This window comes from Daphnia pulicaria, chromosome 8 (assembly GCF_021234035.1).
Source record: "Daphnia pulicaria isolate SC F1-1A chromosome 8, SC_F0-13Bv2, whole genome shotgun sequence".
Classification (NCBI taxonomy): Eukaryota; Metazoa; Arthropoda; class Branchiopoda; order Diplostraca; family Daphniidae; genus Daphnia; species Daphnia pulicaria.
The window spans coordinates 10,268,172-10,295,320 of NC_060920.1; the positions used below are offsets into that span (position 1 = coordinate 10,268,172).

Sequence of the window (27,149 nt, forward strand, 5' to 3'; positions counted from 1 at the left end):
AATCTAACACCCAGCTCCGGAAATGGGTTTGTGAAAAATTTCTCCATTTTGCTTTCTTATATATGAATATGCAAAATAATCGCTAATAAATCTTGTCTATTTTGTCTAGAGTGGGTATACCGTTGAAATGAAATCGTCTGATTTGACATATGGAACTGTGTCTCTTTGGCGCCACAAAAAAAGGTATATAAATAACAATTAGTTGTATTACGTATATAGTTTAATTTGCTTTAATACCGCCCTTTTTTCCCATCCAGGAAAACCGAGGGAAGCGAGAAAGGAGTAAGGGAGTATGTAAAACTACAGGTAATTTCGTCTTTACCCATTCTCCCCTCCCCTCTTGAAGGACTTAAATTCGTTTTCAAACAGGTGTCTGGTTGCCAGTCGCATCCGAGCAGGCAACCGATGACCTAGACATCGTGTCGAATTCATCTTTTTTTTATTTTATTTTTCTTCTTCTCTTTTTGGGCGATTATTTTTTGTTAAACGTTGCGCCGCGCCTCACGTGTGTCTGTCACAGCCCAGCACGGTCGTAGCAGAGAGAGAGAGAAAGTTGAATCGATCCCCATAGTGATCTCTTCCTATAGAGTGGGCCTTTTTTCTTTCTCAGTTACTGCCAGCAGCAGCTCCAATACGTAAATTCTTCAGCTCAAGTTGTTGCAGCAGTCGCAGTTTGAACGCGGTCGCGATAGGAAGGGACGGAATCCTTCTTCCACCTTTATATTATTATTTCATTCCGTCTGCCGTCAAGTAAGTGAACTTTTTAACTGTTATCTTAATTTCGTCTGGAGTTGTGCTTTATGGGAAAATGTGTTTGGTGACTGGAACCTGGGAGTAGAAACAAACACGAAACAGGGACGAAATGGAGCACCGCAAAACGTTAGACCTGAGCATAACAAGTGGCGACAGATGCCCTGTGGTTTCGGTTATCGCGAAGTTTGTTACGTCTGCCATCGACTGCCCCACTCCATCAAATTCATCTTGGGACTTGGGAGAAGGAAGTCGGATACAGTAGGGTTTTTACGGGCCATACAGTATGTATGCATTTCTAGGTCGTAAGGGTTGTTTTCTTAATTACATTCCTTATGTTCTCTCGCCTGTGGAGACAAAATTACCCCAAGAACTAGGCTGTATACCTTTTAATTATTTTATTTCTGATGATGAAGGGGAAATTTTATTTCCAATGGTGGGGTCCAAGAGAAGAAATCATTCATCCCGAGGAAGACGTCGATGGCAATTAAATAGTGTCCGGATCGAATTTATCCGGGGACGACAATAAGATTGATGTGCAGCTTTCCTTCCTTGATCTCTCTGCCTTTAACTAGTATAGTGCCACCATGGGCCTAATTTTGTAGAGAAGAGAAAAGGAATGTTAGGTATAGGGCGGGGAGGATGAGCAAAGTTAGTCTGTTGGAACGTGAACTAAAACACTAAATATATGCTTAAAGTGACCTAAAAAAAAGAAAAGCTGACTTTTTTTTTCTTTTTCTTTTTGTAATCACTGCTCTTGGTCAACATTTCAAAAAGCGTCTGGCTAAACTACTCAACGCGGTTGTTTTGATATACGGTACGACACTCTCTCTCTCCCTCCTCTTTTTTCTCCCTCGCCTTTCCGTCGCTCGTGAATTCGCTCACGCACGCCGGCCGTGTTAAAAAAAAATCCCATTTCGTTATTCGACAGCTTGTGTATTCTTATTTTCTTGGACGGTTAGATTTTGTCATTATTTTTTCCTTTTTTCTTAAACATCTGCTGTTCTATCTGAAGTCGGGGACAAACATTTCCAGGTGTAGGTGAAAAATATGTTGGTGTGTGTGCGGTACGGAACGTGATTAATCAAGTGACTTGGAATCGTGTATAGACTATAGACAATGGGATGATGAGACTGGACACGGTATGAAGAGGCTCAGCCACTTTTGAAAAAAGAAAAGAAGATGGTCAGAATCTAGTAGCTGTCGTGATAAGGGAAGCGTGAATGCCAGGCCCCGGGCGGAGAAACTGTTGCTCTTGACTTTCTCCCACTGAGAAGGCCATCCGCGTTGCGACGAAGGACGTTATTTTTCCGACAAGAAAGATCCTCCCTAAATTGTAGATATGGGTCAACCTGGTCATTAATGATAACACGTTCTTTCATATTTCAACCCTACAACCTTTTTGACTTTTTATTCCTTCCGCTAGAAGAACATGAGGACACCATGAAACGCTTAGTCTGCCGAGAAATGTTTGCGCGTCGTTGGCTCTTAACCTTGTTCATGCTCGTCTGGTCTGGTCTGTTTATTGTCTGCAATCACGCATTGGCCTGGGGTAAAGACGATCCCGAAGGAAAAGTGAAGAACGCTAGGGTAAGTTTACCACCAGCATTGAATTGTAGGCTAGTCTCAGAGAATTGTGCTAGCTGATACTAATCTCGTTTGTCTAAATTTTGTCTAAATTTAGAAATATTATTCCGAGTACGATTTTATTGTGGTGGGAGCGGGATCGGCTGGGGCCGTGCTGGCTTCGCGGTTGTCTGAGATTGGCGACTGGACGGTGCTGTTGCTAGAGGCCGGGGGTGATGAAACGATTTGGTCGGATGTCCCTGGAGCCGCCAAGTATCAGCAACTCACTGAATTGGATTGGCAATTTCAGACGGAGCCGCAACCGGGCCAATGTTTGGCTTTGAAAGACCATAGGTACGGCCTAGTGCTATCTACTATTCCACTTATAATTCCCGGCGTCGGTTAACCGCCGTCTCCTAAATTTCACGGTGAAAATATGCTTTGCAAGTCTTTCCTTTCGCCAACTCTCCCTTTTTTCGTCTTGGACTTTCCCGTTATTGGTTTTGTTTATTTTTCCATGCCCACTTTTGCATTTTTCTAATAATGCAGATGCAAATGGCCACGAGGCAAAGTGCTTGGCGGTTCATCCGTCCTTAATTACATGTTGTACGTGCGAGGCAACCGGCGGGATTACGATAGTTGGGCGGCCATGGGCAACTACGGGTGGTCGTATAACGAAGTCCTGCCCTATTTTATCAAGTCGGAGGACAACCGCAATCCTTACTTTGCCCAGAGCCCCTACCATGGAACTGGCGGGCTGTTAACTATCCAGGAAGCGCCTTATCGCACTCCCCTGGCCTCTGCTTTCCTAGAGGCTGGCATCGAATTAGGTAAGCGCAATCGTTTTTCTATTTTGAATTTAACAACTGACATTTCCAAATTTAGAATTAAAAAAATTTCAATTGCAGGTTACGAGAATCGGGACTGTAATGGCAAGTACCAAACAGGATTCATGGTGCGTTGAAATTTAATCAACAATTATTTTCACGTCTACATTTGTTTAATTTTCTTATCTTTTAGATCCCACAAGGGACAATTCGAAGAGGAAGTCGTTGCTCAACGGCCAAGGCATTTCTGCGTCCGGTCCGGCACCGGCCGAACCTTCACGTTGCCATGTTTGCTCACGTCCACCGGGTTGTGATCGATCCGAAACTTCGTCGAGCTGTCGGCGTCGTTTTCCAGCGCAAGAAGAAAGTCTACGAAATTCTCGCTCGCAAAGAAGTGATTTTGGCGGCAGGTGCCATCGGCAGTCCTCATTTGCTGCTCTTGAGTGGCGTCGGAGACGCCCATCACTTGCAACGGACTGGCATTCCTGTTGTCCACCATTTGCCCGGCGTGGGTCGCAACCTACAAGACCATATATCCGGCAGAGGAATGGTTTATCTAATCAACGAGACCATCTCGTTGGTTGAGCCTCGCTTCTTTAATCTTCCGTCTCTACTCAAATACAAACGGTCACTTGACGGTCCGTGGACGGCCCTGAGCGGCACAGAAGGACTGGCCTGGGTCAACACAAAATACGCCGATCCAAAGTACGTACGTGTATGGTTTTTCCCGTGCGCCATCTTGGCGCTATTAAACCCATTTCTTTTGAATTTATAGTGACGACTTTCCAGACATGCAGCTGCAATTTATTGCTGGTTCACCGATATCAGATGGCGGCAAGACGTTACGTCACAACGACGGCATTCGAGATGATGTGTGGGACGAATACTACGAACCTATTTCTCTCGAGGACAGTTGGCAGCCCATTCCCATAGTTTTGCGACCCAGATCCAAGGGCTACATACTCCTTCGCTCTAGCGACCCATACGATAAGCCGCTCATTTACGCCAACTACTTTCAAGACGAACACGATTTGAAAGTGATGATTGAAGGGATGAAGATCGGACTGGCGCTGAGTCAGACGACAGCCTTCCAGCGCTTCGGGTCACGTTTTTACGACAAACCTTTCCCCGGATGTCAACACTTGCCGCTGTTTACGGACGAATACTGGGGTTGCTTCTTGCGTCACTATTCGACGACACTCTACCACCAAGCTGGAACATGCAAGATGGGCAACAGTTCCGACCCAACGGCTGTGGTTGATCCTGAGTTGCGCGTTTACGGATTGGCCGGATTGCGAGTTGTGGATGCTTCGATTATGCCAAACGTGGTTTCTGGAAATACCAACGCTCCTGTGGTAAATTACCGTTGGATGAAACCTTTTACGTTTCTCGCGTGTCTTGAGTTCATCTTAAAATTCTTAAAATATCATAATTTTCGTTTTAGATCATGATAGCGGAGAAAGCTGCCGATCTCATTAAGCGTTCGTGGCTGGGCTATTCATAATTACGGTGGCGTCTACATGAGTAAAAGCACTTTAAGAGCTGTTCACAAAAAAAAAACTTGAATTTGTGTGAGATATTCTATCGTTTTCAATCATTCTTTTAAAGGGGACTGTTTTGTTCTTTTTATAGTATTTAAAGCAGAGCATGTTTTTGATTATGACTAAATAACTAACTGGGCCACAGTTCTGTACATATTGATTTTTAAAAATAGACTATTATATATGATGATAAGTTTTGTTGCTACTCATGATGCAAAGTGTATTTCAGAATTCGACAGGAATGAATCAACGCTAGGAACTATTAGTGCGAGGTAAGTCTAGGAACTTAAGTTTCTTGCTGAGCAGTAATTAGGAACATTGGGTTTACATGTAGATAGTTGAATTTTGTTTAAGTGGTTTCTTTCTCTTTATCCCGCCAGGGTTTTCTACTGACCGGTTTTTGTCTGTAAAAGTATGAATGGTTCCGTTACTTTTCTCAATTTTAATTATTTCAACAGCTGCTTACGATATTGAATGCCGGGGTTTCTATTCCTGTCCAGAACACCTTGTATTCGGCTACCACTGTGGCCCTGAATAAAGGTGATTATTAAATATTGTAACATAAATCATGTGTGTTATTGATTGGTATTTGCAATAATAATTAACACTTATTACTCAAAGTAGAATTTGCCCTCAAAATTGGCTGGTGGTTTCCATACGAAGTTTACGACACTCTTCGGATAGTTGATAACGTGTGTTGCAGCATTCTGTAAATCAGAGACTTGGATCTAACAAAAATGGTGAGCATTGTAAATGTATTGTAATGATAGTAACCTGAGTGCCGCCAGGACAGTCGATTAATTTAGCCACATCGGGAGCTTCCACTGGATCAAACGAACCGATAATCTTGTGGTCAGTTAAGGATCGAGCTTGAATGAAAAATCCCTTAAATGTCCTGCGACGTTCAGCAATCAGCGTAACTAGTGTTAAAAATAATTCGCTTAAATTAGTTAGACGATCATATTATTCGGTTGCATTATATTTACCTTTGTATTTATCCGAGGAGTTGGAAGTGCTGTCAAGAATAATCGAAGCTGATAAGTTATAAGGCGGTGGATCCATCCATTGCGGTAGATAGTTATCATGTTGCGGAAACATTGACTGACAATTTTCAGTCGGGGTTCCGTAGACGAGAGAGTGGACAGTAGCGATTCGGTCCATCAGCAGCAGAGCAAAAGATGAATCCAACATTATGCGTATTACAGAATTCATGGGGAGCTGATATTCTGGACAGCAAATTGGGTAAAGGCTGAAACGACACTATTCGGAAGACAAATATTGACTTGGAATATATATGTAGCTAGTTCAGGATTTTCCCCTTCATCCGCAATTTTAGAAGAATCTAATGGAAGCTTGCTGTGGAACCGCACGGATTTGTTATCGAGCACGCGAGTCTGCTTTCTATTGTGATGAATATAAGAAGTCAAGCTTTATTGAATGGAAACATATTCTCGCATGTTTCATATGCCAAGGACAAAATGTTTTCTTTTCGTTGGTCTCGTTTCCCAATGTTACTGCCGAATCACGAACGATTATTGACGATTGTATCGATACCAATTCAAAATAAGAATCTTAGCTCAATATAGGAAGGACCATAGAACAGTCTTCAGGTTAAACTATAGAAGATTTTAGCTCTTCAGAAATGAGGTTGTCCGTGGAAAATTAACTTGATTTTTCCCGTATCTTTGCGCTATTTTCCTGATTTCAAATTTCTCATAAAAGTTATAGCCGTATTGTAATGTTCCAGAAGATTAAGAGAAAGCAAAAAAAAAAAAAGATGACGGTTTTAAGTTCACAAATCTTCCTATTTCATCGCTAAACAAAAGTTAATGCATGTTTATGACGATGGCATTCTTATTTTTCTTTCACATAATACCAAATAACGCTATGAAACTTTCGACGTTTTCCCATTAGTAACATGTCATTATGCGTCTACAATTTCCGTTTATGACTATATAGACAAAGACTCCGCGAGTTCCTTTCTGAATTATTTTCGCGAAACCATCACTTGAGACTGGCATTTTCTCTTTCTTTCGCCTTTAAATAATAACTCGAGATATGCGCCCAGGATGATGATCCGTCAAGTTGTTTGTGTTACATTGCATACATTGCATGGTACAAAACAAAAAAAAATCCCCTTTGTGGAATGGAGATAAGTAGAAAAGGACAAAATGACACACTGCCAAAATTCACATGGCCAAATTCTGAAATTTATTTACTTCTTTTCTCTGTGCTGTATGGAGAAAGTTGTCGAGTCATTCTTTTACCAGTCATATTTACCAACATCATGTGACATGCATTCCCAGACAATTCTATACCGACATGTAAATGGTATTACATGTGATTTCCACAATCAGATTGTTCTGTTGCTGGTAAAAGCGGCATGCGTAGAGCCGGGCGGTTGAAATTTGCTTTAAGCACGCAAGAATGCAATAGCATCAAGCCAAAATATTTTGTTGAAAACCCATCCTCATGAGAGAATGCCCTTGTGCAAGGGCGTGAACCTCAAAAATTGTGTTTTATTGACGCACGAAAGTGATGTCGTGAACCGCCTGTTGACGTTATACCCACATTTATTTAACTTTCAGTTTTGGACCGAGAACCGTACCGTCCGTACGTACCAAATGGCCCCACGAAAAGGGAAGCCAACAATGGCAGTTGTCCCGGAAACGTGAATCGCATGCATTTCTCCGTCGTAAATTTTCCACGAACCTATCAATATTCCCCAATCGGATACTGGAAACTTTCGACGAGAAAGTTAGACGGTTTGTTTTGTTAGGTTAGTCTTTTTTCATTTTTTTGAGCCCTGACTCCCCTGAGCAGCATCTTAAATGGTATTGCGCACGTCATCCTGTTGACATTACGTAATAGAAAATTTGGCACCGTTATTTCGCTGTCGTTGCTAAGTCTGTCACCGTCCGAACCATCTGCTGAATAAATTTCAATAATGTTAATTATTTACTAGTTTTTATTTTATCAAGGAAACCGTTGTTTCGAAATAGAAAATAAAAATCTTTGACTCACAAGCTAGCATATCGAATAGACGAAAGTTACCTTATTTACACAAATTTAATTTTCTAGCGCTTCTTCAGTAAACATTTTACATTTTCAGAGCAGACGATGAGACCCAAACCAGCTGTCATGAACAGGCCAGCCCCGAGGGTTTTTTCTTTGTCATGTTTATCGATATTTGACGCCGCAAAATAAGTTTTAACAAAATAAAAACGCGTCAAGTGTAAATTATCAAGTTTAAACAAATGAGCTGTATGCAGAAACTGTACTTGCAAAAGTGTATCTAACTTTTAATAAAAAATATTGCAACGAGGATTGTTTTTAACTGTATTGTACAGATCACGTATTGCCAGCGAACTTTCAAAACAGGGAATGTACATATTCCGGCTGTCTTCTACTGGAAAAGTACTCTGGTTTCTAATCAATACCCGGATAAATCTTTCGCCTTTTACTAAAGATTTCCGTGGTTAGGAGCAATTGATGAGTCTATAAGACTAATTTTTCGAACGCTCGGTCTTAAGACTGGGCATCCAGGCAATTAAAAATAAACTTACATTACGAGTAGAAGATTTCTAAAACTATCTAATAGTCAAAATTCTTTCCATTACTAGAGTTGCAGCTCCGAATGTCTAACGTAGTTTGGTTGGTTTCCTTATTTGATTTATATTTTAAGTGTGTGCATATGTTATCAACTGACTGGCTCTGACCTTTCGATAGGCAAAAACTGGGACCTCGATTTCTTTTTTTATTACCCACTGGTCACTACTTTGACATGTTTTGCGAGTTCCTTGATTGAAACTTTCCGAGGACATGGCTTTTTTTATTTTTTTTTATGCAATGAAAACAACTAAGTTGTTTGGTTTATTGACGACAAAAAACCCATAGATTTCACGTTTCATGTTGTGAAATGTTAATCAATCAAAGCGATCTGTTTACAGTTAACGTGAACTCTTGTCGTCTTGTGACAATGTGACTTGTGATAACCTTCACGGATCTAAAAAAAAAAACTACAAAACCAAAGTTAGTATATTATTACGTAAGTGACATTAAAATTTTTAGTGAATTTACTATTTGACATTTGGGTTTTTGTTTTTTATTCCCTTATTTTTAATTTATTTCCAACAATTTTCAAAATTTTCCTTTTTTTTAGTTTAGTAGTCTTGAATCTAAACTTGTCAACGTTGTAGTTAAGGAGGATGAGCGCGTAAATGTTGTTTGTTTTTCTTTTCTTGTTTGTTTTCTTTGCTCCATTCTGTGTGTTCTTTTTAGAAGTGCAACCTGTATTGAAATTCATCAGGTAGGATATAGGCATAGGCTTGAATAGATATAATTTGCTGTCTTCCCTATAAAATCAACCAAGCTCAAACAGTTGAATTGTTTAATGTTTGAGTGAATCCAAATTTGTGTCACCAACACAAATCTGTCTACATAAAGCTTAATATGCTGTATGTTTTTCTTGAATCCAGTTGAAACAATCAGTTTTAATGAATGTCTGCCAAAAAAAAGGTTTGCCAAAATAAGGCCACTTTTATTTAAAAAGTCATGATAAAATTAACAAATTCAGTGTCACAATTTGTGGAATTCATGTCTGATATCAGGTTGATAAATCAGTCTTACTGATCATCACAATACTGATCATCACAATACGTATGTATGATGTCAAGGCAAAAAGTTATAAAATAAGATTCCAACAAAGTGTCCTCAACGAACACACACCACATTAAAACAGCACTGAAAAACCTTGCAGCAAGCCATAGTTGGTAGTTATTGCTCAATCACCAGCATAAGGTCAGTTCATTGACACAGTCAAGTCTAATTTATACCTAGGAAATGGAAAATGGTAATCAATTTGACTGTGTCACGATTTTATGTAAATGTCCTTGAATACTTACAACAGTAACGGGAGTTGAATGCAGTTCTGTGTAGAATGTCCTGAAACCAACGACAACGGTAGCCCTACGAGACATGAATGTCAATTAATTTTCTTTAAATTTTAAAATTTAACAATAGCAATCACTAACTTCATTGTAACTTGTCCTTGGAAATCTGCAGGTGGAGTCCACAAAAATGTTTCGTTCTTCCTTCTCACTCGGCTTGAATGAGTCACCGCGTTCTGTGCATATTCCAAATTCATTAAAAACGTCGCATAAAATTTAGTATATCTCATTAAGTGACATACCGCAGTTCCGCCTGGGCAGTCCATTGTTTTGCCCTGACTTCCTTCAGCGCTGAAACTGCCAATGCCAGTTGTTTCAGTCCCAGATCGAGCCTGAATTATGTAGCCCCTGAAATCGGCATCCCCGGTAGCTTGCAATGTAACTGCGAAAACAACGTTTATGATCTAGTAATTTGGCCAATTCTTGTTATAGTTACCTGTGACGGGTGAGGCAGAATTGGATTCTCCGCTGCTTACTGACAAAGTAAAAGGAACATCCCCAGATTGTGCACCAAAAAGCATGTGAATGGGTGCCATGGATGCACACGCGCTACGAGGAGCACCGCCGGGAAATGCTGTTACCTGAGCCGCTACCAGAGCGCTCGCAATGACGAGGTAAGTGTTCAACATTCTAAGTATATTACAATAAAGTGTTAGCAAGATTCACGCTATTGATCTCTCGAGACTGACTGACACAAAATTGAGCATACCTGTGTTATTACGTGTTAAGCAGACTCGTGGGAGGGATGGAAACACACAAAAGTTGGGTAATGGCTACCGGCCGGTGTTTTTCTGAGTGGTGTTTGATGCCGTGCGAGATCGGGAACTGAGAGCAAAGTTGGAGCTCAGCGGGCTTTTATTCATCACTCGGCGGCTCTGCCATCAAGGTGCTTCCACAACTTATTCGCCCTTTGGGGCATTGATATAATATAACCGGCAATAATGTGTAGAGGGGGGTTGGGAGGCCGGCACCTGTGGGGGGAAAAGGTGAAGGGGACATGGGAAAGGATGAGTGGAAGAGAGAGAAAGAGAAGCGCTCAATCACCTGAGGTCGTATTCACTATTCTGAGCAAACACGCCGATAACATGTACCAAAAAGAATAAAACGGTAAAACGAGCACAGCACTACCTTGACTAGTTAAACAACTCCTGGAGCAATGGCCTTAAAATTCTATGGTTGTTCACGCATAAGGAAATTAAATCGTAGGCTAGAAATCCTTCGCTTGCCTATGCCGTAATTTCACCTAGGTAACGTCGCATTGCGTTGATTGTTATAAAAATCGATTATTGCATTGGTGATTCATTTCCTTTCGTTAAAACCGGGCGAGAGATTTTTTTAGGAAAACAATAAAACAAAAACCGGTTGTGATTTTACAAATAAACGACGACTTTAACCTCATTTCCCTTTCACTTGAGACTGGGTTTTTGAATAGATAATTGCGTCCTCCAGGCCGTAAAGAAGGAGAAAAAAAAAAGTATTTTTGTTTTTCACTAGGGCGGCTTTGTTTATTATTTGTCGATTACCGACAAACAAAGAGAAATTTGCAGGGTTGAACGCACGCTTAATCTAACGACGAACATTAGCAGCCGATTTAATCAAAGGGAGACAGACAGGTGGAAACGGATTAAATAATATGTGACTGGCTGCTGTATGATTCTCTCCTCATAGAGTCACTGCAGTGTTTTCCTTGACCTCGATACTCCTATTGCGCGTAGCTTTACAGCTTTTACACGGATCGGTGCCCCACCATTAATTCTCCTCTTTTAAGCTCCTGTCATTGAAAAAAGTGGTTTGGCGTATCCGCGCGGAAGTTGAAGTACCAGGAAGAAAGTAATGAAACTATTAAATGATATTGTGAATACGAAAATGTCCTTGAACATTTGGTTTACCGAATGCGTGTGTCTATTTTTTGGTCAGGCCCATTTACTTGTCGTGACAATTCTTTTAAAAAAATGAGGTAATGCTCAAGGTTTTCACTGAATTTCGCTATTTTAATATTCCACGTGCTAAGAAACTTTGAATTTACTGGTTTTTCCCCTTGCAAGAACTGCCGAGATGACCTTGTTTGATTGCTGCATCACATCGGTCATATCATATTTTACCCGCTTTCCATATAAAGAAACTATTTGATGTCCCAAATTCAAAGAAGAAGGTAAGAGACAATAGAAAGTAAAGTCATCTTTCCAGCAATGCTGCTCGTACATGTTCTTCTTAAAAAAAACTTTCACTTGCAGTCGGATGATTGGTTGTTTGTGATATGTTTTACGCTGGTACGGCCAGACACCATTGAGCTTGGCTCAATTATTCGTAGAAAATAATCTTGATTGGCATTGCGGATAACATGAATGGCACACTTTTTGTATTGAATCTTTTACTTTGAGTAAGGCTTTTTGCTCGGAGAAACAGCTTTCTTCGTAAAGAATTCTGTCTTGAATTTTCTTGAAGTGCCGCTGGTTACGGGCTTATCTTTTCCCGGCATCCACACGTTAATTATTCCGTCCTCGCCACCCGATACAACCTGGCCGTTGGCCTGATTGAACACGGCGCTACGAATCATTTGGGAATTTCCGCCTTTTTCGTCATAAAGGATTGCGTATGGCTCAAGTTTTCCATCTTTCATTTTCAGCATTCTGAGACAACCTCTGCATCACACGTTTGAAATTAATATTGAACCTAATATGAAATTCAGTGTTCAAGTACCTGTTGGGCGTATTTGAACCAGCCAATAATAAAGGATCTTTCTCTTCTCCTTGTCGGAAACACCGAACAGCGAAGCAAGTTTCTGCATTTTTCCTCTTCAAAAATGGAAAATGTAGGCCATTTTAACGGAGAACTGAAACATGTAACTCGAGAGTACCTTGAGTGCTTCCGATATTTTTTCCCGTGTAAAGGAATACTTCGGAGATGCTTCATTAACATCCCAAATTTGAACACTCTCTGTATTGGTAATAACGGAAATGTTTTCTTGTTTGGTAACTTTGTTGTAATCAAGCCACTGCAGTCTCTCACATGTTGTTTCTGTGTTCATGCTAAATTTTTTAAATAATTAAGATAATTAGCTCTAAAGCAAATTAACTAACTTACCAAAATTGTAAAACATCATCTTCATCTGTTTCATTTAAATCATAGACATTGATCAGGCAATCTGTTGAACATGAAGCTAGCATTTTTGGTGATGTATGGTGAAATTGGACCTAGGAAAAATAACAAGACTTTATAATTTCTTTCAAAAGTAGTTTAAGATGATAGGCTTACATGGGATATATCATCTTCATGGAAATCTGAATAAGTTGATAACATCTTTGAAGATCTTGTATCCCACAAAAACAAGTAGGTGTAATTTTTTACTTTCTCTGTACCCCCACATAACAATGTCCCATCACAGTTTATGTCAAAAGATGAAAAGGGTTTTATCCTTTGATCAGAATCATCTATTAGTCAATGCTGAAATTAAGTAAAAGTTAACAATTAGATTTTAATGTAGCTAATGTCTACCTTTGAATTCTTGGGCATGACTTCGGGGGTTTCTTATATCCCAAACTCTAATGGTGCCATCACTAGATGCACTTAAAAGAAAGTTGGGATCAATCGGATTGAAATGAACATCACTTATATTCTGGTCATGAGCAATGAAAGTGGAAATTTTTTCTAAAGTGTCTGTGGATGTGAGATGAATGGAATTGTTCGACAATGCAGCTGCTAACTGATTTGATTTCCAATCGCAGTCTATATGAAGTATGTAAAGTTTTTCAAGCCCAACAGCTTTGCGAGCTGCACAATAGTATGTTTGTTGGTAAAGACTGTGTAACTCTTCTTCGTTGCATACATCACCATCTTTTGTGACATCAAGTTCCACAATGTCTTGAACTGTTTAATAATAAAAAAGTCGACATAGGAACATTTCAAAATAATATAATTAATTTACCGCTGCCTTTCTTCTCTGACATTGTTTATTCGTGTTAGTTCCTGTCTAAACGATCAAGTGAATTAAACACAACTTGAAGATCTAAACGTTATTTGAAGTTGGGAAGAGAGCACATGTTTTGACACGAGCCAGATATTTGTTTTATTTACTCGATAGATGTCAGGACAGTTCTGAAATACCCGATAATCGATTATAAACGGAAAGAAAATAACTAAATAAGTAAATATGATAAATAAATGTGATAAGCAAAGATTTCTTCATTTTACAACTTATTTAAACTAAATTAAAATTCAATTTCAAAATATATATTTCACTGAAGATCACACATTCGATTGCATCATCAGCTTCTCATGCCCTAATACGGATATTTTAAATTTCGGCATTAACAAGGCCATTTTGGCAATACAAAAGAAACATGGTTAAAGTGTCTAGGGATGGCAACTGTATTTGCATTAAATAATTACAAATATATATTGTATTAGATGGGTTGGGAATATTCACGAAAAAATTGAATTTGATGGGCAAAATGAAATACAGATAACAAGGATTTTTCACGCAATGTTTACTTTCATGTCTTTATCTTAGCGCTTCATCTCAAGTTACTTTTCGATATACGCTGTGTAAAACGTGACGTGCCCAGAAAACCTGTATTAATAATTCTAATTGAGTAAATAAAAGTTGAAGTTAGAACGATATTTTGCTTGGAAGCATTTTTGATTTTTCATTTCTTTGCTTCGTTCTTTCGATTTGTTGTTTTTTCGTTGCTATGACCCTGCCCTCTTGCGGCCAAAAGCGCTGCACGTTTAGGTGCGTATGGAGTCAGACTTCAGACAGAGAAATAATCATCACCAGGCCAATTCCCGCATGTGCTTCAACGTGATAGTTGCAAGGGAGACGTTTTCGTTTGCGTAATAATCCAATTGTTCGTTATTATTGCTGTGTTCCATCAAAGAAATGCACACAGTCGGTGATGCTACGTCGAGTGTCCCAGCTTTTTTGGGCAAACTTTGGAAATTGGTCGAGGATCCATCGACGAATCATCTCATCAGCTGGAACTCGGTAAGGCGTCCATTTGTAATCATACTACTACCGTCATTTTGGTCGCAACAGTGACATGTTTACTTATAACTATGACGGCGTTTCAAAAATCTGTAGTTGACATTGATTTTAATTGTCTCCTTGTTTTGTTTCCATTTCATTTAGAATGGCTTGAGTTTTACAATCAGAGATCAGGCACGATTTGCCAGAGAACTTCTTCCACTTTATTACAAACACAATAACATGGCCAGTTTTGTTCGTCAATTGAATATGTATGGATTTCACAAAGTTGTGTCAGTTGATTCTGGAGGACTCAAAGTCGATAAGGATGAGATGGAGTTTGCACACATGTATTTTCTTCAAGGGCAAGAATTTTTGCTTGAGCACATAAAGAGGAAGATACCCATCAGTAAGCAAGAAGAAACAAAACATCCCAAGCCTGAAGTGCTTTCAAGGGTACATTTTGATCATTGCAGTCTTCTTTGTTTACTTTTATTGACATGTGTCTTTGTCTGCAGGTCTTGGCTGATGTCCGCAGTATGAAAGGTAAACAAGAAAACGTGGACTCCCGTTTGAATACCATGAAAAGGGAAAATGAAGCATTGTGGAGAGAAGTTGCTTCACTTCGTCAAAAACACATGAAACAACAGCAGATAGTCAATAAGCTGATTCAGTTTCTCATTAGTATTGTACAGCCTAATGGGCGTGCAGGACTGGGACTGAAAAGAAGGTATGCCAAACATTATTGTAAGTTAAATAAAATTACTCTTCATTACCAAGATTTAAATGACTTAGGTATCCATTGATGCTGGGAGAAGGTATTCGTTCAACAAACTCCTCTACTCCTGCAAAAGGTACAGAGAGAAAAAGAGAGGAGAAACTCAATTATGAGAGTCTGAAAGGTGGTTCATTCCAATTCCTGTTTACGGTTAATTGAAATGTGCATTGTATAAATGATTCTGTAGATTTGGATGAATCCGAGGCTAATGACATCCCTACCATATCTATTATACCGTCGCCAAAAGGACCCATTATACATGATGTCACTGATATTGACGAAGGTAGTACTGCTGACCTTATTGCAAACTCTAACGATTTGGACACAGAGCAATTGGAGGAGGTTGCCGAGGTCGAATCCGATGGGAAACCTCTCGAAGTGTTTTTTCCGATGGCGCAAATTTCCGAATTGCCCGTTTCAGTTGATTCGGTTGAGCAGGCAGATGAGGTGCCAGCCGAAGAGGAGGAAATTCTTGAAGACGAGTAAGTGTGCTTTCCAAATAATGTTGACGGCAATCATAACAATGTTTGTTTGGTATTTTTAATGTGTAGCTTGAACACCGAACAACCAGATTTCAACACAATGGTCCAGATGGAGGCCGGAACATCCAATGGAGGTTCTGGGATTCTAGACAGGTCTGCCATGACTAGTCCTTTAAGCCCCGACTTGTTGATGGCAGTGGATCCACGCGAAGTCAATTCGGGCGCTTTGCTCACTTTTGAAGAAAATCGAAAGGAGAAAGCCAACGGTCGCGGCAAATCGGTCGTTAAAAACCAAGATAGAACGGTGGTATCCGAAAATCCCAGCGTTTTGGAAAGGTATAACGATCGTTTATTGTTGTCATTGGATACATTGAGCTAATACGGAAACCTTGGTATCCGGTTTGCTCCCATCAAGCAGAGAGGAGTTGGACAGCCACTTGGACACGATGCAGGTCGACTTGGAACAACTTCGTGAAGTCTTGAGTCTACAGGGAAATCCACTTGATGCCTCTACGTTGCTTGGGGTATGTGATTCACTCGGTCTGAATTTCGAACCGACGTTAGATTCATGTAATTGGGCGGGTTATCCGGCGACCTGGAATCGGAGGGGAATACCTCCTGACAGTTCGCCGTCACTTACTTCACTACTAGAACACCAGATGCTGCCAAAGGTAGCAAGTGCATTCAAAAATACCCTCCCGATCGTTGAACTTTTACCCTCCCTGTGTACCCTCTCTTGCCTTTTAGTAGGAGTATCAATAAGTAGCTCGGGGTTTCAAATTCTGGATTATCGATCAATATTTAAAATGTCATTTTACTGTTTAGCTTTTTAGTGCGGATGACAGTCTACCCAGCAACAGCTATTTGTCGATGGACATGGACATGTTTAAAAATCCGTCACAGGGTGCCATTCTTGGTAACAGTACTGACATTTTATAGCTTATAATATCATACTGACGTATTTGTGCTGTGTGGCAGGTAATGAAGTGATAGCTTATAACGATGCCTCGTTTTTCGAAATGGTCGAAGACTACGGCGACGGTCACTTGGATGATCGAACTGCTCGAGACCTGGCTGATGAGGCCGACGTGAAAGAAACGGCCGACCTGTTTGACCTGCTGGACGATCCTTCCCAAGCGACGGTATCCTCAGCTAAGAAGAAGAAGAGAAATTGAATCCAGCCATGTATGAAAGGAAGAGAGGAAAACATCAAGTGAGAAAGATAGGCTGCAACCGCTTCGCTTTATTTCGGCGTGTCCTATTTCTCCCAATTTGAAAAAAAAAAGAAAGAAATACCTCTCTTTTCTTAATGATATATAATTTTATGTGTGTGTTAACGTCATTATCAAACCGACCCTTTTTGTTTCCCCATCCCAAGTTTTTGCTTTTCTTTTTTGATTTTCATTTACTTTTGAAGTAGAAAGCCAATTCTGAAAGAGAAATGGAGATTAGATTAGTAAGGATTACACTAGCCACAACAACCCTCCGACTACCCCCTGTGTTATGTCACGAAGCACATTTGCCAAAATTATTATTATGATAACCATTTTTTTTTTTTTTTTTTATTTGAAAAAAATCCATTTGAAAAAGGTAAAAGAAAAAGAGGAAATCGGAGAATATAATTATTCCCGTTTTCATTTTCGTTTGGCGATGGGCTTATCGCGCGCAATTGCAGGGTGTGTGGATGTGTGTGTGTATGTTTATTTTGGATTCGTAGGTTTGCTTTTTTTTTTGTATGACACACCTACTTATTTATATATATATAAAGTTGTCTGGGCAGCAGGAACAGAGGGAACGTCAGATTTTTTCAAGAAAAAAGAAGCTAATCCGCTTCAATGGAAAAGTAGTGAGACACTGAAACGAAGGAAAGAAAGAAAACAATTGACGTCGGATCAAAAATTCATTTTTGTCAACCGTTTTTTCTCTCTCCTACTCCCACACGTGTGTTTTGGCTATGTGATTCGACAGTGCGGTATACTACATCAATAAAACTCAAGAATTAAAAACCCATAATATTTCTTTTTCGTAAGTTAATATCTTTTTTAAAAAACATTCAAAAGGTTTTCTAGGGATGATGTCGATCCTGCTGACGTCATCAGCTTCCAATCCAGCAGTTCAGCTCGGTATGTAAAGCACGGAATATGTAAATATGCTAATTGATCTCGTCTCTCCTTGTAGTCATCATTCACGTTGCGCGCGGACGTTGAAAATAATTTGATTTTCTTGCGAAACTTTCCTACAATCGCATTTTTCATAACTTGTAATAATTTCACCAGCAAATAGGATCGCTTTGTTTATTTTTCTTTTAATTCCAACCTTAAACGAATTGAATTTTATTTATTTTTTGATTTTTGAAAAGGTGTTGTTGAGAATCATGAAAACGAAGCTCTTTGAATTCCCGAGACTTCTTTTTAGAGCCGATCGTAGCCGATGGATGGATGGGGGGGGGGATAAAAGACGGAAACGCTGAATACATTTAGATATATGTGGTATTCTTTAACATGGGGAGAGAGAGAGACGAAGAGATATAGTGGGAGGCGGGAGAACGAAGTGGGGGCGTGCAACGAAAGGAAGGGAGGATTGGTGGAGGATGGGAAACGACTGGATGGGCTTTGACGACCGACTAGCTTACCTTTTTTCTTTCTCTCTTTTCATCCGCCTTTTCTCTGATATTCCCTACTCCACCCTCCTTCTCCCCCCCTCCTCGTTCCAAGTCCATTTCTCACTCACACACACTCTACTAGAGTGGTATAAAAGTTCACCACACTATACCCGAGAACAGAATGTTGCTAGACGTAATTTTCACGAACACACAATAGTCGTCTCCGCACACAGGAGAGAACGGCGGCGTGCTGGAACATCGTAACGTTTGGCGCACGGAGGCCGGAAGCGATCGAAAATTCTTATAGGTGAGCTGCTGCCGGATCGATGGGGTTGTGAATTCACGAAACTTTTTCTTTTTTCTCTTGTGTTCATATTCTACACACACACATAAATAGGAATAGACAGAAAAGATGTGTGTTTTTTTCTTTCTCCCGTTCGTTTCTTTAGGAGAGGGGGGGGGGGATACTGTACTCCTCCCATCTCTCTTCTCCCTTGTAACGTGTTTCGTGTATAGAGAAAGAGGGTGGGGGAGTGAATAGGAAGAGGAAAAAAAAAAGACTCCCTTCCTCTCTCCCTATATAACTACACACTCAGAAAGCTCTCTCTGCTGCTGCTTTCATATATTTCGGTTGCGCCTTGTACACACCCCTTTTTCTCCTCTCTTTCTGGCCTCCTTCCACCACCCGTCCATCCATCTATCCACCCACTCCACCGCTCACGCTATACACCCTCTTCTTTTTGTGCTGCCTCCCACCCGAAAAAAGCCGGGACCCGACAACGACCACACGAACCAGGCGGCTTCAGTTCATCAGTTCGTTCAGCAGAGTTGGTCGTTGCAGCTTTGGGTTTCAGTCGGACCTTTTTATTTTTGAATTCTTTTTTACCCTCGTTCACACACTGTAGACATTGGTGAGAGAGATCCTCACTCTTGTGGTCTGAAAGATGAATAGAAACAATAGGCCGGATTAACTTAACTATATTTCAATTGAACTAAACGAAATGTGCTGATCCCGAAATGTATGTTTATCTATTCTCGTGAAACCCGAAAAATTGGATTAAATGAAGAGAAAATCGGTAAAAGAAAATGTTGATCAAAATTCCAATGACCGACAGAGTGCTCCACTGACGACGGTCTGGCAGCATGGCAATCCTCTTTTGAAAAAAGAGGCTAGAAAAGTCAAGAGACTACGAAATCGGGGTAGTGTGAGATGGTTCGATTACAGCCTCACCACATTCTACCACCTGTTGTTGAGTGACGATCATCGGCGACGATGCAGATGAAGGATTTCCTATTGTTAACAACAACCGAGAAGAACAGCTGATATGTGAGTGTTGTGTCGTATTTGTGTGTACGTGTTACTTTCTATAGCGGTGCTCTGTTCAATATCGACCGCAAAAACCCACGTTACGTGTAAACAGTGACCATGACGGAATCGACTCAAGTGGTGGTTTCTAAAGAACGAAGGAGGATGTTGGAGGTAAAAATAAGAATTTACTTTGTGTTGAATAATTGTTTCGGCCTATAAATTGTCGGCGCACGTGTTTTGTAAGACAATGAGTGACCTATCGAACGTGGTATTCAGTTGGCACGTAAAGGATGGCGAATGTTTTTATTTTGCCAATTCCCAGAAAATGGCAATCTTTTTATTTTGAAAAATGTGTGTTTTGTTTTGTTGCACTTGTTGGAAAATCGGCTGCTGATTATCATCGCGCCATCTGTGAATGTAGTTTACGACTTTTGATGTTGTTCTTTCAAGGGCGCCATTTTTCTAATTAATTATAATCGGAATTAAACGACATGATTGAATTGAATTTGGTAGATGACACTTACCAAGGGCAATTCACATAATGATAAAATAGTAGTCGGGTTTAAACTATTCATTCGTTCAACGCGTGTGGGGTTGGGTGGAATTGTATAGTTCGCAGTGGGCTGTGTGATGGCGCTAGTGGGTGGGCAAGTTGGGAGAACGAATAAGAAGAAGGAGGCTTCGACTCTCCCTTTTTTTGTTATCCATTGGGAGTTTCCGGGGTTTCGAAAAAATAAAAGAGGAACGGGAGGGTGGTGGTGGTGGGAGCCGAGTTAGTTGGAGTTGAGAACGGGGAGGGAGGAGGAAAAAAAGCCACCCGTTCTTCCCGCCACCAAATTGGTGCTGTGTGTGTGTTTTTTCGATCCCGCGTTTTATTTTTTTTTTTCCACCGATTCCACCCAACTCTTTTTCTTGTTTTGTTTTGAAATTTTTCACGAAATTCCTCGACAACCTATTAAGCATCACGGCGTGTGTCCAACCAACAATTCCAATTCAGTGTTGAATGCTAAAATTGTCAACTGCGTCACAACGTCGAAGCATATTCAATGTACAGACCCGAGGTAAGGAAAATAAGAAGAAAACAGATTCTTTCCGTCTCGTGTGTTTCTCTGCTAATTTGTCACCAACACACAATCACACGGGACACGAATTGTTCACGCGGTATTTGTTTACTGATCGTGATGATCATCTGCTAGTTATGGAAGTGCTGTAGATGGTGTGTGTGTGTGTTGTGTGTGTGTACAATTTGGTCATTCCCACTTCTCATTCTTGCTCGAATGTCGAGAAGGGAAAGAAGCCCTTTCAATGGCGTCCCCCCAGCCGTACACACCCCACACGTATACACATGATGGAGGTATACCCACAGCCACGACTATTTTCTCATGGCGGATAGGCTTGGGCTGCTGATGGCAAATGTTTGTTGTTTGTGTTTCGATCGCATTTTAATGACGCCAAGACCAGTTTAATCGATTATTCCTTGACCTAAAAATCGAATTTTCCACCAGATCATGTTTAATCTAACGCAGTTAAACTTTGTGTAACTAATCCACCTGTTGTCGAGCGAATTACTCTGTTTGTGGGGGGGGGGGGATATTCAGCGGATATTGCAAATTAATTCGAGTTGGTAGAGAATTCAGTAAGATTGGATGCAGTGAATCAGCGTGCGTTTCGTAATGAAATGATGAAATTGATTAGATCCGACGATGTAAATTTGGATCTCTGTCGAGTGTAGGACGTTCTCTCGGCCGCCATTTCTGCTAGATCGGCCACTGTATAGTTGGAGAAGTGGGAGGGCTTCAATATCTTTTCCCTTCTCTTTCTGTGCTGTGTGTGTGTGTGTGTTGGTCGGCCATTTCTGAGAGTGGAGCTGGTGCCCGTACACAGACAGACAGACCCCCTCTCTTCTCCGGGCGTTGGGAGAAGGCGAGAGAGAGAAGACAAGAGTCTTTTCTCCCCCTCACTCTCTCCCCCTCTTCTCTCTCTTATATTCTCCCTCCTCCACCCAGCAGCGTCTCTGTGTGTTGTGTGTGTGGTTCGGAGGAGGATTTCGGCCGACGACCAACACGTTCACGAAAGTTGGTGGGGTGGTTATAGGGGAGAGACAACTCCCTCTTGTGTCCAAGTGAGAAGAAGAAAATAAAACGCAAGAAGTTTGAGTGTTTTTTCCATCTTATTGTGTACCACCCACGTCCACAGTGGGGGTGGGTGAAACACCCGTGCCAAAGATTTTGTCCTTTTATCGCGAACAATTTCTCGTTATCAAAATTCTCCGATTGCTTCATTTTGTTTGATATGGAGACGGAATTATTGGGCTGAATTTTTCATTTTGGTGCCGTGACCTTATGGCCTCCCGCTGCCGGCCGGAGGGTGGAGACTTTTTAACATGTTGTGTTTAGTGTGTGCGCTTCATTGATTATGGCGGATGTGGAACGTTTTTAGCGTCTGCGCACACTTGACCCGATTTTGTGTTTTGTTATGTGACAGTCCGGTTGGTCATCATCATCAATCGGGACAACCCAAAAATAGTTGACTTGTGTTTTCATTCGTAGATGGCCTTTCCTCTATACCTGAGTTACCTGACATCGGAACAGAAACCGGCAGCGGCTTGTTTCGTCCCGGCCCAGGCCGGCAGTGGTGGTGTTGCCGGAACGCCGGCTACCGGCACTGGAACTGGCGCACCTCCGCCCAGTGGCGGAGCCCGTGCTCCAACGGCTTCCGTTCAAGTCCAGGCCAAGACGATGGATGGAGCGCCCGTACCCGTTGTACCGATGGATTGCTACGAAGACATGTTTCACGAAATAGCCAAGAAATTCTACGGTGAAGGAGCACTAGTGCCTGGAGGCATCGTTCAACAAGGAACCGACCAGAACGGAACTGTTGCCGGCGGAGGAGGCCAGCAACAACAGCAAGGACAAGCCAATTCACAAGGGGAATTGGGTATGATGGATCTAGACTATCAAGCGGTAATTAAACTTAAATTAATTACATTTTTATTTCCTCAATTTTTAATGGTGATTATATTTCTTCAGGTTGGCAAAGATGGCCATTATCAGACGACGGGTCAAGGAGCTTCAGCGGGTCCCACGTTGATTGTTCAGACGACAGGCGGTCCCGTGTTGCAAGTGACGATGGAAGCGGCTCCGCACGTCAATACGGGCGGACACCATCCATCGCCGCCCAAGAAACCCAAAATGAGCGTCAAGTTAAAAAAAGCGGCGGCTGCAGCGGCGGCAGCGGCCGCAGCTGCTGCAGCAGCAGCCGCCGCCGCCGCTCAAAACAACAGCAACGCGGCCGGAGCCAGCGGCAAACCCGTCGAATCCACATGGGTGGAGAGCGATGACCTACTACCATGGAACTCGTCAAAAGTGGCTTCTTACAATGCAACTCACAAGGTGAACTACTCCTCCCTCAAATCTAATCGCATTATATCCCCCGTCAATTCTTTTAGCGCAGGAATTTGAAGGGAAAAACAAATTCCACGACCTAATCAGATAACATCAATCGTGTGTTCCAATTTTTTTTTTAAATAATAATGTTTGGAATTTTTCAATTTATGTTTCCAGCTGTTTCGATGCTTGGATTGCGGCTGCGTGGGTTTCCTGGCCCGCATCGCCGAGCATTGGCTAGGAGCGCACGCCAACCTGCGTGTGTTCCAGTGCCCGCGTTGCCACTACAATTCGGCGTGGGCTCGCTGCATCCGGATGCACCTGGCCCGCCAACACAACGAACAGAACCCGGACAGTTCGCTGTGGCGCGAGAATCCCGTGCTGGAGGAGGTGACCAAATACCTTTTGGCGCTCAAGAACCGCGTCGAGAGCAAGGACGAAATGCCGTCGCCAGGCAACGGAGCGGGCGGCGGAGGAGACAAACGGTACTCATGTCCTTATTGTCCGTACGCCACCGATCGGAGGGACCTATACACGCGGCACGAGACCATTCATAGTGAAGAGAAGCCCTTCCAGTGCTTCATTTGTGACAAGCAGTTTAACCGGGCCGATCACTGCAAAAAACACTTTAGTCGCATGCATAGGTATCCATCTCTGCAAAACAAAAACAAACCCCAGACTTTTTGAAATTTGTTTGATTATTTCATTCCAATTATTCCCGATACAATTTATATGGATCTCTCTCTCTCTCTCTCTATTGGAGCAAAACTAGTTTTTAGAATTTTAGTTTTTAAATTTCATTTTATTCATTCCGGAATTTTTTGATTTCGTTTGTTGCAGGGATACGGCGTACGATTTACAAAAGATTAAGAAAGCTGCGGGAGGTGATGGTCATCACGGTGGACATCACGCAACGGCAGCCGCCGCCAAAGCACCAGCTGCTCACGTTGTTGTTGCCGCAGCTGTTCCTCCTACTCAAGTCCCTTTCTACACAACCGTGGCGGTACAACAGCAACAACAACAACAGCAGCAGCAAAGTAGCCAATCGGTGGCCAGTCAAAACAATCAACAACAACAGCAGCAGCAACAACAACAACAACAGCAACAACAACAACAACAGCAAGTGGCGGTCCAGCGTCCTCCTGCGACAGTTGTAGCGGCCTATCAATCCCATTTGGGGTTGCCGGCCTTCCCCAGTCAGCCCACACCTACGCAAGCCTATAAAAGTTACACAACACTCGGAGTGGAAGCCTTAGTCCGACCGACTCACACCATCGCCACACCGACGAGTCAGCAGCAGCAGCAGCAAAACAGTTCGACGTCGGGTCAGTCGTCGCAGGCGTCTGGCGGTGGCGAGAAGAAGAAGAAGGAAAAGTTGTACGCCTGCACCTATTGCGCCTGGCGAGGAGTGGACAATTGGTGCCTCAAACGCCATCTCAACACCCACATCAAACCCTACCTCTGCGTCCTGTGCGACTACAAAGCGGCCCGCTCCGAACGGCTGGCCACTCACGTCCACAAAGTTCACAATAAGCGAATTTGCGGCAAGTGCAACTTTTTAGCCGACGACCAGGACGCCCTCAGCCAACACATGCGTGAACATCAGTAAGTAGAATGGCCCGGAATAAAAACAAGTCCCTCGCGTTTTCTTTTCTTCTTCACAAACATTTCGCCAAATATACACACGACACACACACACACACACATTTTCATTCACATCACATGCAAATCATCCTGGGCGCCGAGCGCAATGGATCCCACCAAAAATTGATACTTTGGGTAAAGGGAGGGAGACAAACAGCCATCCATATTTTTGTTTGAATTGAAGCCAAAGTTTGTTTCGCTTATTTCTCTTCTTCATCCCGCCGCACACCTTATTTCTCCCTAAATTTTTGGTTTATTTTTGTGGGTAATTGACTCACCCAAAATGATGGCCTTGCACGCGGGTTTGACGTGTTTTACAGCCAACGATTGGTACTATTTTGTCGAGTGTGTGTGTGTATAGAGGGGTTGTTGTGTTTCTTTTTATACAAAAGAATATTGTGCAGGTGTTTGACACACACACACACACACACAGGTGGGCGCCATAAAAATCATCTGTAGAGTTTACAAATGCGGGAGCTTTCGAATTTGTTTTCGGGGATATCTTTCATTTCTCCCTTTTTCCTATTTTGTACATTTTTTCGGTTGGCTTATATTATCACTGGGGGTTCGAATCCGATCCATCAATTCCGTACAGGGAAAAAATGTTTGACTAGTGGCAATTGAAATAATCACAATTACGGGGAATTTGTTTTTTATAAAGGAAAAACCAAACACACGGCCGCTTAACTATACTATAATATTTTTTTGCCAGCTTTAAAAATCTCCCCACCACCTTCACCAAATCCAAACCATGTTGTGACGTGTTGGGAATTGACGGATCGATTTAACTCTTTTGAATTTCGGGTGTTGAGAGATTTTACCTGTCATTTGTTTCGCTTTTTTGTTTCTCCATGCGCCCCCCTCCTGAATGTGTGTGTGTGTGGTTGTCTGTGTGAGAGTGTGTGTGTGATTAATAGAACTATTCTGACGAAAGTTACGATAGAGAAACTAATTTGCAAAAGACAAAAAAGAATAATATCTAGCACTCGGAATTAGTAAAACAATTCTTTGTAGTGCGAGCCAAATTGTTATTAGCTCCGAGCAGAAAAACAAATTGCTTTATAGCCCTTTCAAATAAAATATCACCATCATTTTGATATATACAAGGATAAACAACAGATTAAAAAAAAGTTAATCATCTCATTTTTTTTTCTCCCTCATTTTCTTATGCAGTTGTAAAAAAATTCAATTAATAAAGAAGTTTTTCAATGTTGAAAATTTTTCTCGATTGACTAAAAAAAAGATCTTTGATATCCTCCCGATTTTTTTGCCTACCCCTCCTCACTTTTTAAAATGTACAAAAATCGTTTTCACACACACAGATAACAGAATACAAATCCCGTTTTTTTTTTCGATTCATTATTCGTCGTATTTGATTGTTTTTGGATTTCTTTATGATCCCTGGTCGACTTTTTTGTTTCGTGCACTTTTCAAATCTTCCCGCAATATTTTTGTTGGGACACGCCAAAGAGCTTCATTTCCTTCTTTTCGTTGATGGGATTTTGTCATTCTGGGGTTTTTTCAACATGTCCTTTTATGTGTGTCGCTTGGGTTTCCCTTGACAAGAATTTTTTCGGCTTCACTGCCAAAAGATTTCATTGCCTTGTCTACGTCTTTTTATTATTAACCCTGCCAAAAACAAAAGTTACACAACAAGTGTGATTTTCTATTATTTTGGTGGAGGAATTTGGTACCCTGAGGTAGGTCATTTATTTAAACTTAATTGATTCAAATAGGGTTATACAACACATTATTACCTACCAGATGATGAAACCCCCAAAAATAGAAATGACGTTTGATGTTGAGTTTGTTTTAGTCAGAATCCCGTAGTCAAATCGGAGAGGAGTATCGTCAACGCCAAGGGCAAAAAGGCAAATCAGCAGAAGCCACTGATGGATCAAATGGATGAAACGGGACCGGATGTCGTGGGGATGGAAAATCGTCCTAATCAAATTCTGCTTCAGTGTGAACTGTGCGATTTCCGTACCACCGATGGCAACCTAATTCATGCCCACTTGGCCGAAAACCATCACCGTTCAACAAATGGTACAATGGAAACCTGCCAAAATTGATGGATTCGCCAATATAATCTATTGGAAAGAATATATAATTTTACATCCATTTATTTTTAATTTTGCACAATTAACCTGAGTAGCCTTCAAGTAATCCGTTCATTTACACAGGTCGTCGTTATCGTTTAATAATGTTCCCGTTATAATTTTTACCGAATGTTTACCCCTGCCAATTTAAGTGTTGCCGATTTAAAAAAAAATCACATTCGATTGTTTACAACTATGCTGCTGAAAATAAAGAGTAAAAGACATACGATATAAAGAAAAAAATATTCTTAGG

At 41.3% G+C, this 27,149-nt stretch overlaps 6 protein-coding genes, 2 long non-coding RNA genes and 1 other non-coding gene across 18 annotated transcripts; 4 read left to right on the forward strand and 5 right to left on the reverse strand.

Moving 5' to 3' along the window:
• Positions 1-257: 257 nt before the first annotated feature.
• LOC124311051 (glucose dehydrogenase [FAD, quinone]-like) lies at positions 258-4,877 on the forward strand. Of its 4 annotated transcripts, none has more exons than XM_046775322.1 (9): positions 258-306; positions 611-750; positions 2,177-2,340; positions 2,435-2,670; positions 2,866-3,146; positions 3,225-3,271; positions 3,337-3,848; positions 3,919-4,498; positions 4,588-4,877. In XM_046775322.1, the coding sequence occupies exons 3-9, from the start codon at positions 2,194-2,196 to the stop codon at positions 4,645-4,647; spliced, it is 1,863 nt and encodes a 620-aa protein (XP_046631278.1). In that variant the 5' UTR covers positions 258-306; positions 611-750; positions 2,177-2,193; the 3' UTR covers positions 4,648-4,877. The 4 variants fall into 4 exon arrangements, with proteins under 4 accessions (XP_046631278.1, XP_046631280.1, XP_046631279.1 ...); XM_046775324.1 differs by having other exon boundaries at positions 2,180-2,340; XM_046775323.1 differs by lacking the exon at positions 258-306 and having other exon boundaries at positions 356-750.
• On the reverse strand, positions 4,736-6,434 carry LOC124311449 (putative defense protein Hdd11-like). The gene is made up of 5 exons (XM_046775948.1): positions 5,671-6,434; positions 5,459-5,604; positions 5,300-5,391; positions 5,151-5,214; positions 4,736-5,088 (listed from the first exon to the last, which is right to left on the reverse strand). Exons 1-5 carry the CDS (start codon positions 5,894-5,896, stop codon positions 5,071-5,073), a joined length of 546 nt encoding a protein of 181 aa, XP_046631904.1. The 5' UTR covers positions 5,897-6,434; the 3' UTR covers positions 4,736-5,070.
• Positions 6,435-8,101: 1,667 nt separating this feature from the next.
• LOC124312716 lies at positions 8,102-8,225 on the forward strand. Its single transcript, XR_006910632.1, has one exon. It is a non-coding gene; the product is annotated as a U5 spliceosomal RNA (small nuclear RNA).
• A 978-nt stretch (positions 8,226-9,203) lies between these two features.
• LOC124311467 (putative defense protein 3) lies at positions 9,204-10,498 on the reverse strand. Its single transcript, XM_046775973.1, has 6 exons — positions 10,343-10,498; positions 10,070-10,263; positions 9,876-10,015; positions 9,718-9,809; positions 9,589-9,652; positions 9,204-9,519 (listed from the first exon to the last, which is right to left on the reverse strand). The coding sequence occupies exons 2-6, from the start codon at positions 10,260-10,262 to the stop codon at positions 9,514-9,516; spliced, it is 495 nt and encodes a 164-aa protein (XP_046631929.1). The 5' UTR covers position 10,263; positions 10,343-10,498; the 3' UTR covers positions 9,204-9,513.
• Positions 10,499-11,975: 1,477 nt separating this feature from the next.
• Positions 11,976-13,713, reverse strand: LOC124311221 (WD repeat-containing protein 89-like). The gene is made up of 7 exons (XM_046775618.1): positions 13,559-13,713; positions 13,129-13,500; positions 12,889-13,064; positions 12,718-12,827; positions 12,491-12,662; positions 12,334-12,428; positions 11,976-12,275 (listed from the first exon to the last, which is right to left on the reverse strand). The coding sequence occupies exons 1-7, from the start codon at positions 13,578-13,580 to the stop codon at positions 12,005-12,007; spliced, it is 1,218 nt and encodes a 405-aa protein (XP_046631574.1). The 5' UTR covers positions 13,581-13,713; the 3' UTR covers positions 11,976-12,004.
• Positions 13,714-14,353: 640 nt separating this feature from the next.
• Positions 14,354-17,402, forward strand: LOC124311058 (heat shock factor protein-like). Of its 5 annotated transcripts, none has more exons than XM_046775334.1 (9): positions 14,354-14,617; positions 14,762-15,052; positions 15,115-15,326; positions 15,392-15,498; positions 15,562-15,856; positions 15,926-16,192; positions 16,275-16,527; positions 16,682-16,772; positions 16,835-17,402. In XM_046775334.1, the coding sequence occupies exons 1-9, from the start codon at positions 14,513-14,515 to the stop codon at positions 17,029-17,031; spliced, it is 1,818 nt and encodes a 605-aa protein (XP_046631290.1). In that variant the 5' UTR covers positions 14,354-14,512; the 3' UTR covers positions 17,032-17,402. The 5 variants fall into 5 exon arrangements, with proteins under 5 accessions (XP_046631290.1, XP_046631289.1, XP_046631293.1 ...); XM_046775333.1 differs by having other exon boundaries at positions 14,355-14,617; positions 16,272-16,527; XM_046775337.1 differs by having other exon boundaries at positions 14,355-14,617; positions 16,275-16,380.
• Positions 17,403-17,671: 269 nt separating this feature from the next.
• Positions 17,672-18,809, reverse strand: LOC124311765. Its single transcript, XR_006910215.1, has 2 exons — positions 18,489-18,809; positions 17,672-18,172 (listed from the first exon to the last, which is right to left on the reverse strand). It is a non-coding gene; the product is annotated as an uncharacterized LOC124311765 (long non-coding RNA).
• Positions 18,810-19,296: 487 nt separating this feature from the next.
• Positions 19,297-27,132, forward strand: LOC124310964 (protein charlatan-like). 3 transcript variants are annotated; one of them, XM_046775162.1, is made up of 6 exons: positions 19,297-19,938; positions 22,317-22,730; positions 22,797-23,159; positions 23,331-23,638; positions 23,994-24,758; positions 26,614-27,132. In XM_046775162.1, the coding sequence occupies exons 1-6, from the start codon at positions 19,885-19,887 to the stop codon at positions 26,867-26,869; spliced, it is 2,160 nt and encodes a 719-aa protein (XP_046631118.1). In that variant the 5' UTR covers positions 19,297-19,884; the 3' UTR covers positions 26,870-27,132. The 3 variants fall into 3 exon arrangements, with proteins under 3 accessions (XP_046631118.1, XP_046631116.1, XP_046631117.1); XM_046775160.1 differs by having other exon boundaries at positions 23,331-23,797; positions 26,614-27,131; XM_046775161.1 differs by lacking the exon at positions 19,297-19,938 and adding an exon at positions 20,608-20,828 and having other exon boundaries at positions 23,331-23,797; positions 26,614-27,131.
• Positions 19,815-20,565, reverse strand: LOC124311676. The gene is made up of 2 exons (XR_006910117.1): positions 20,292-20,565; positions 19,815-20,229 (listed from the first exon to the last, which is right to left on the reverse strand). It is a non-coding gene; the product is annotated as an uncharacterized LOC124311676 (long non-coding RNA).
• Positions 27,133-27,149: the final 17 nt, after the last annotated feature.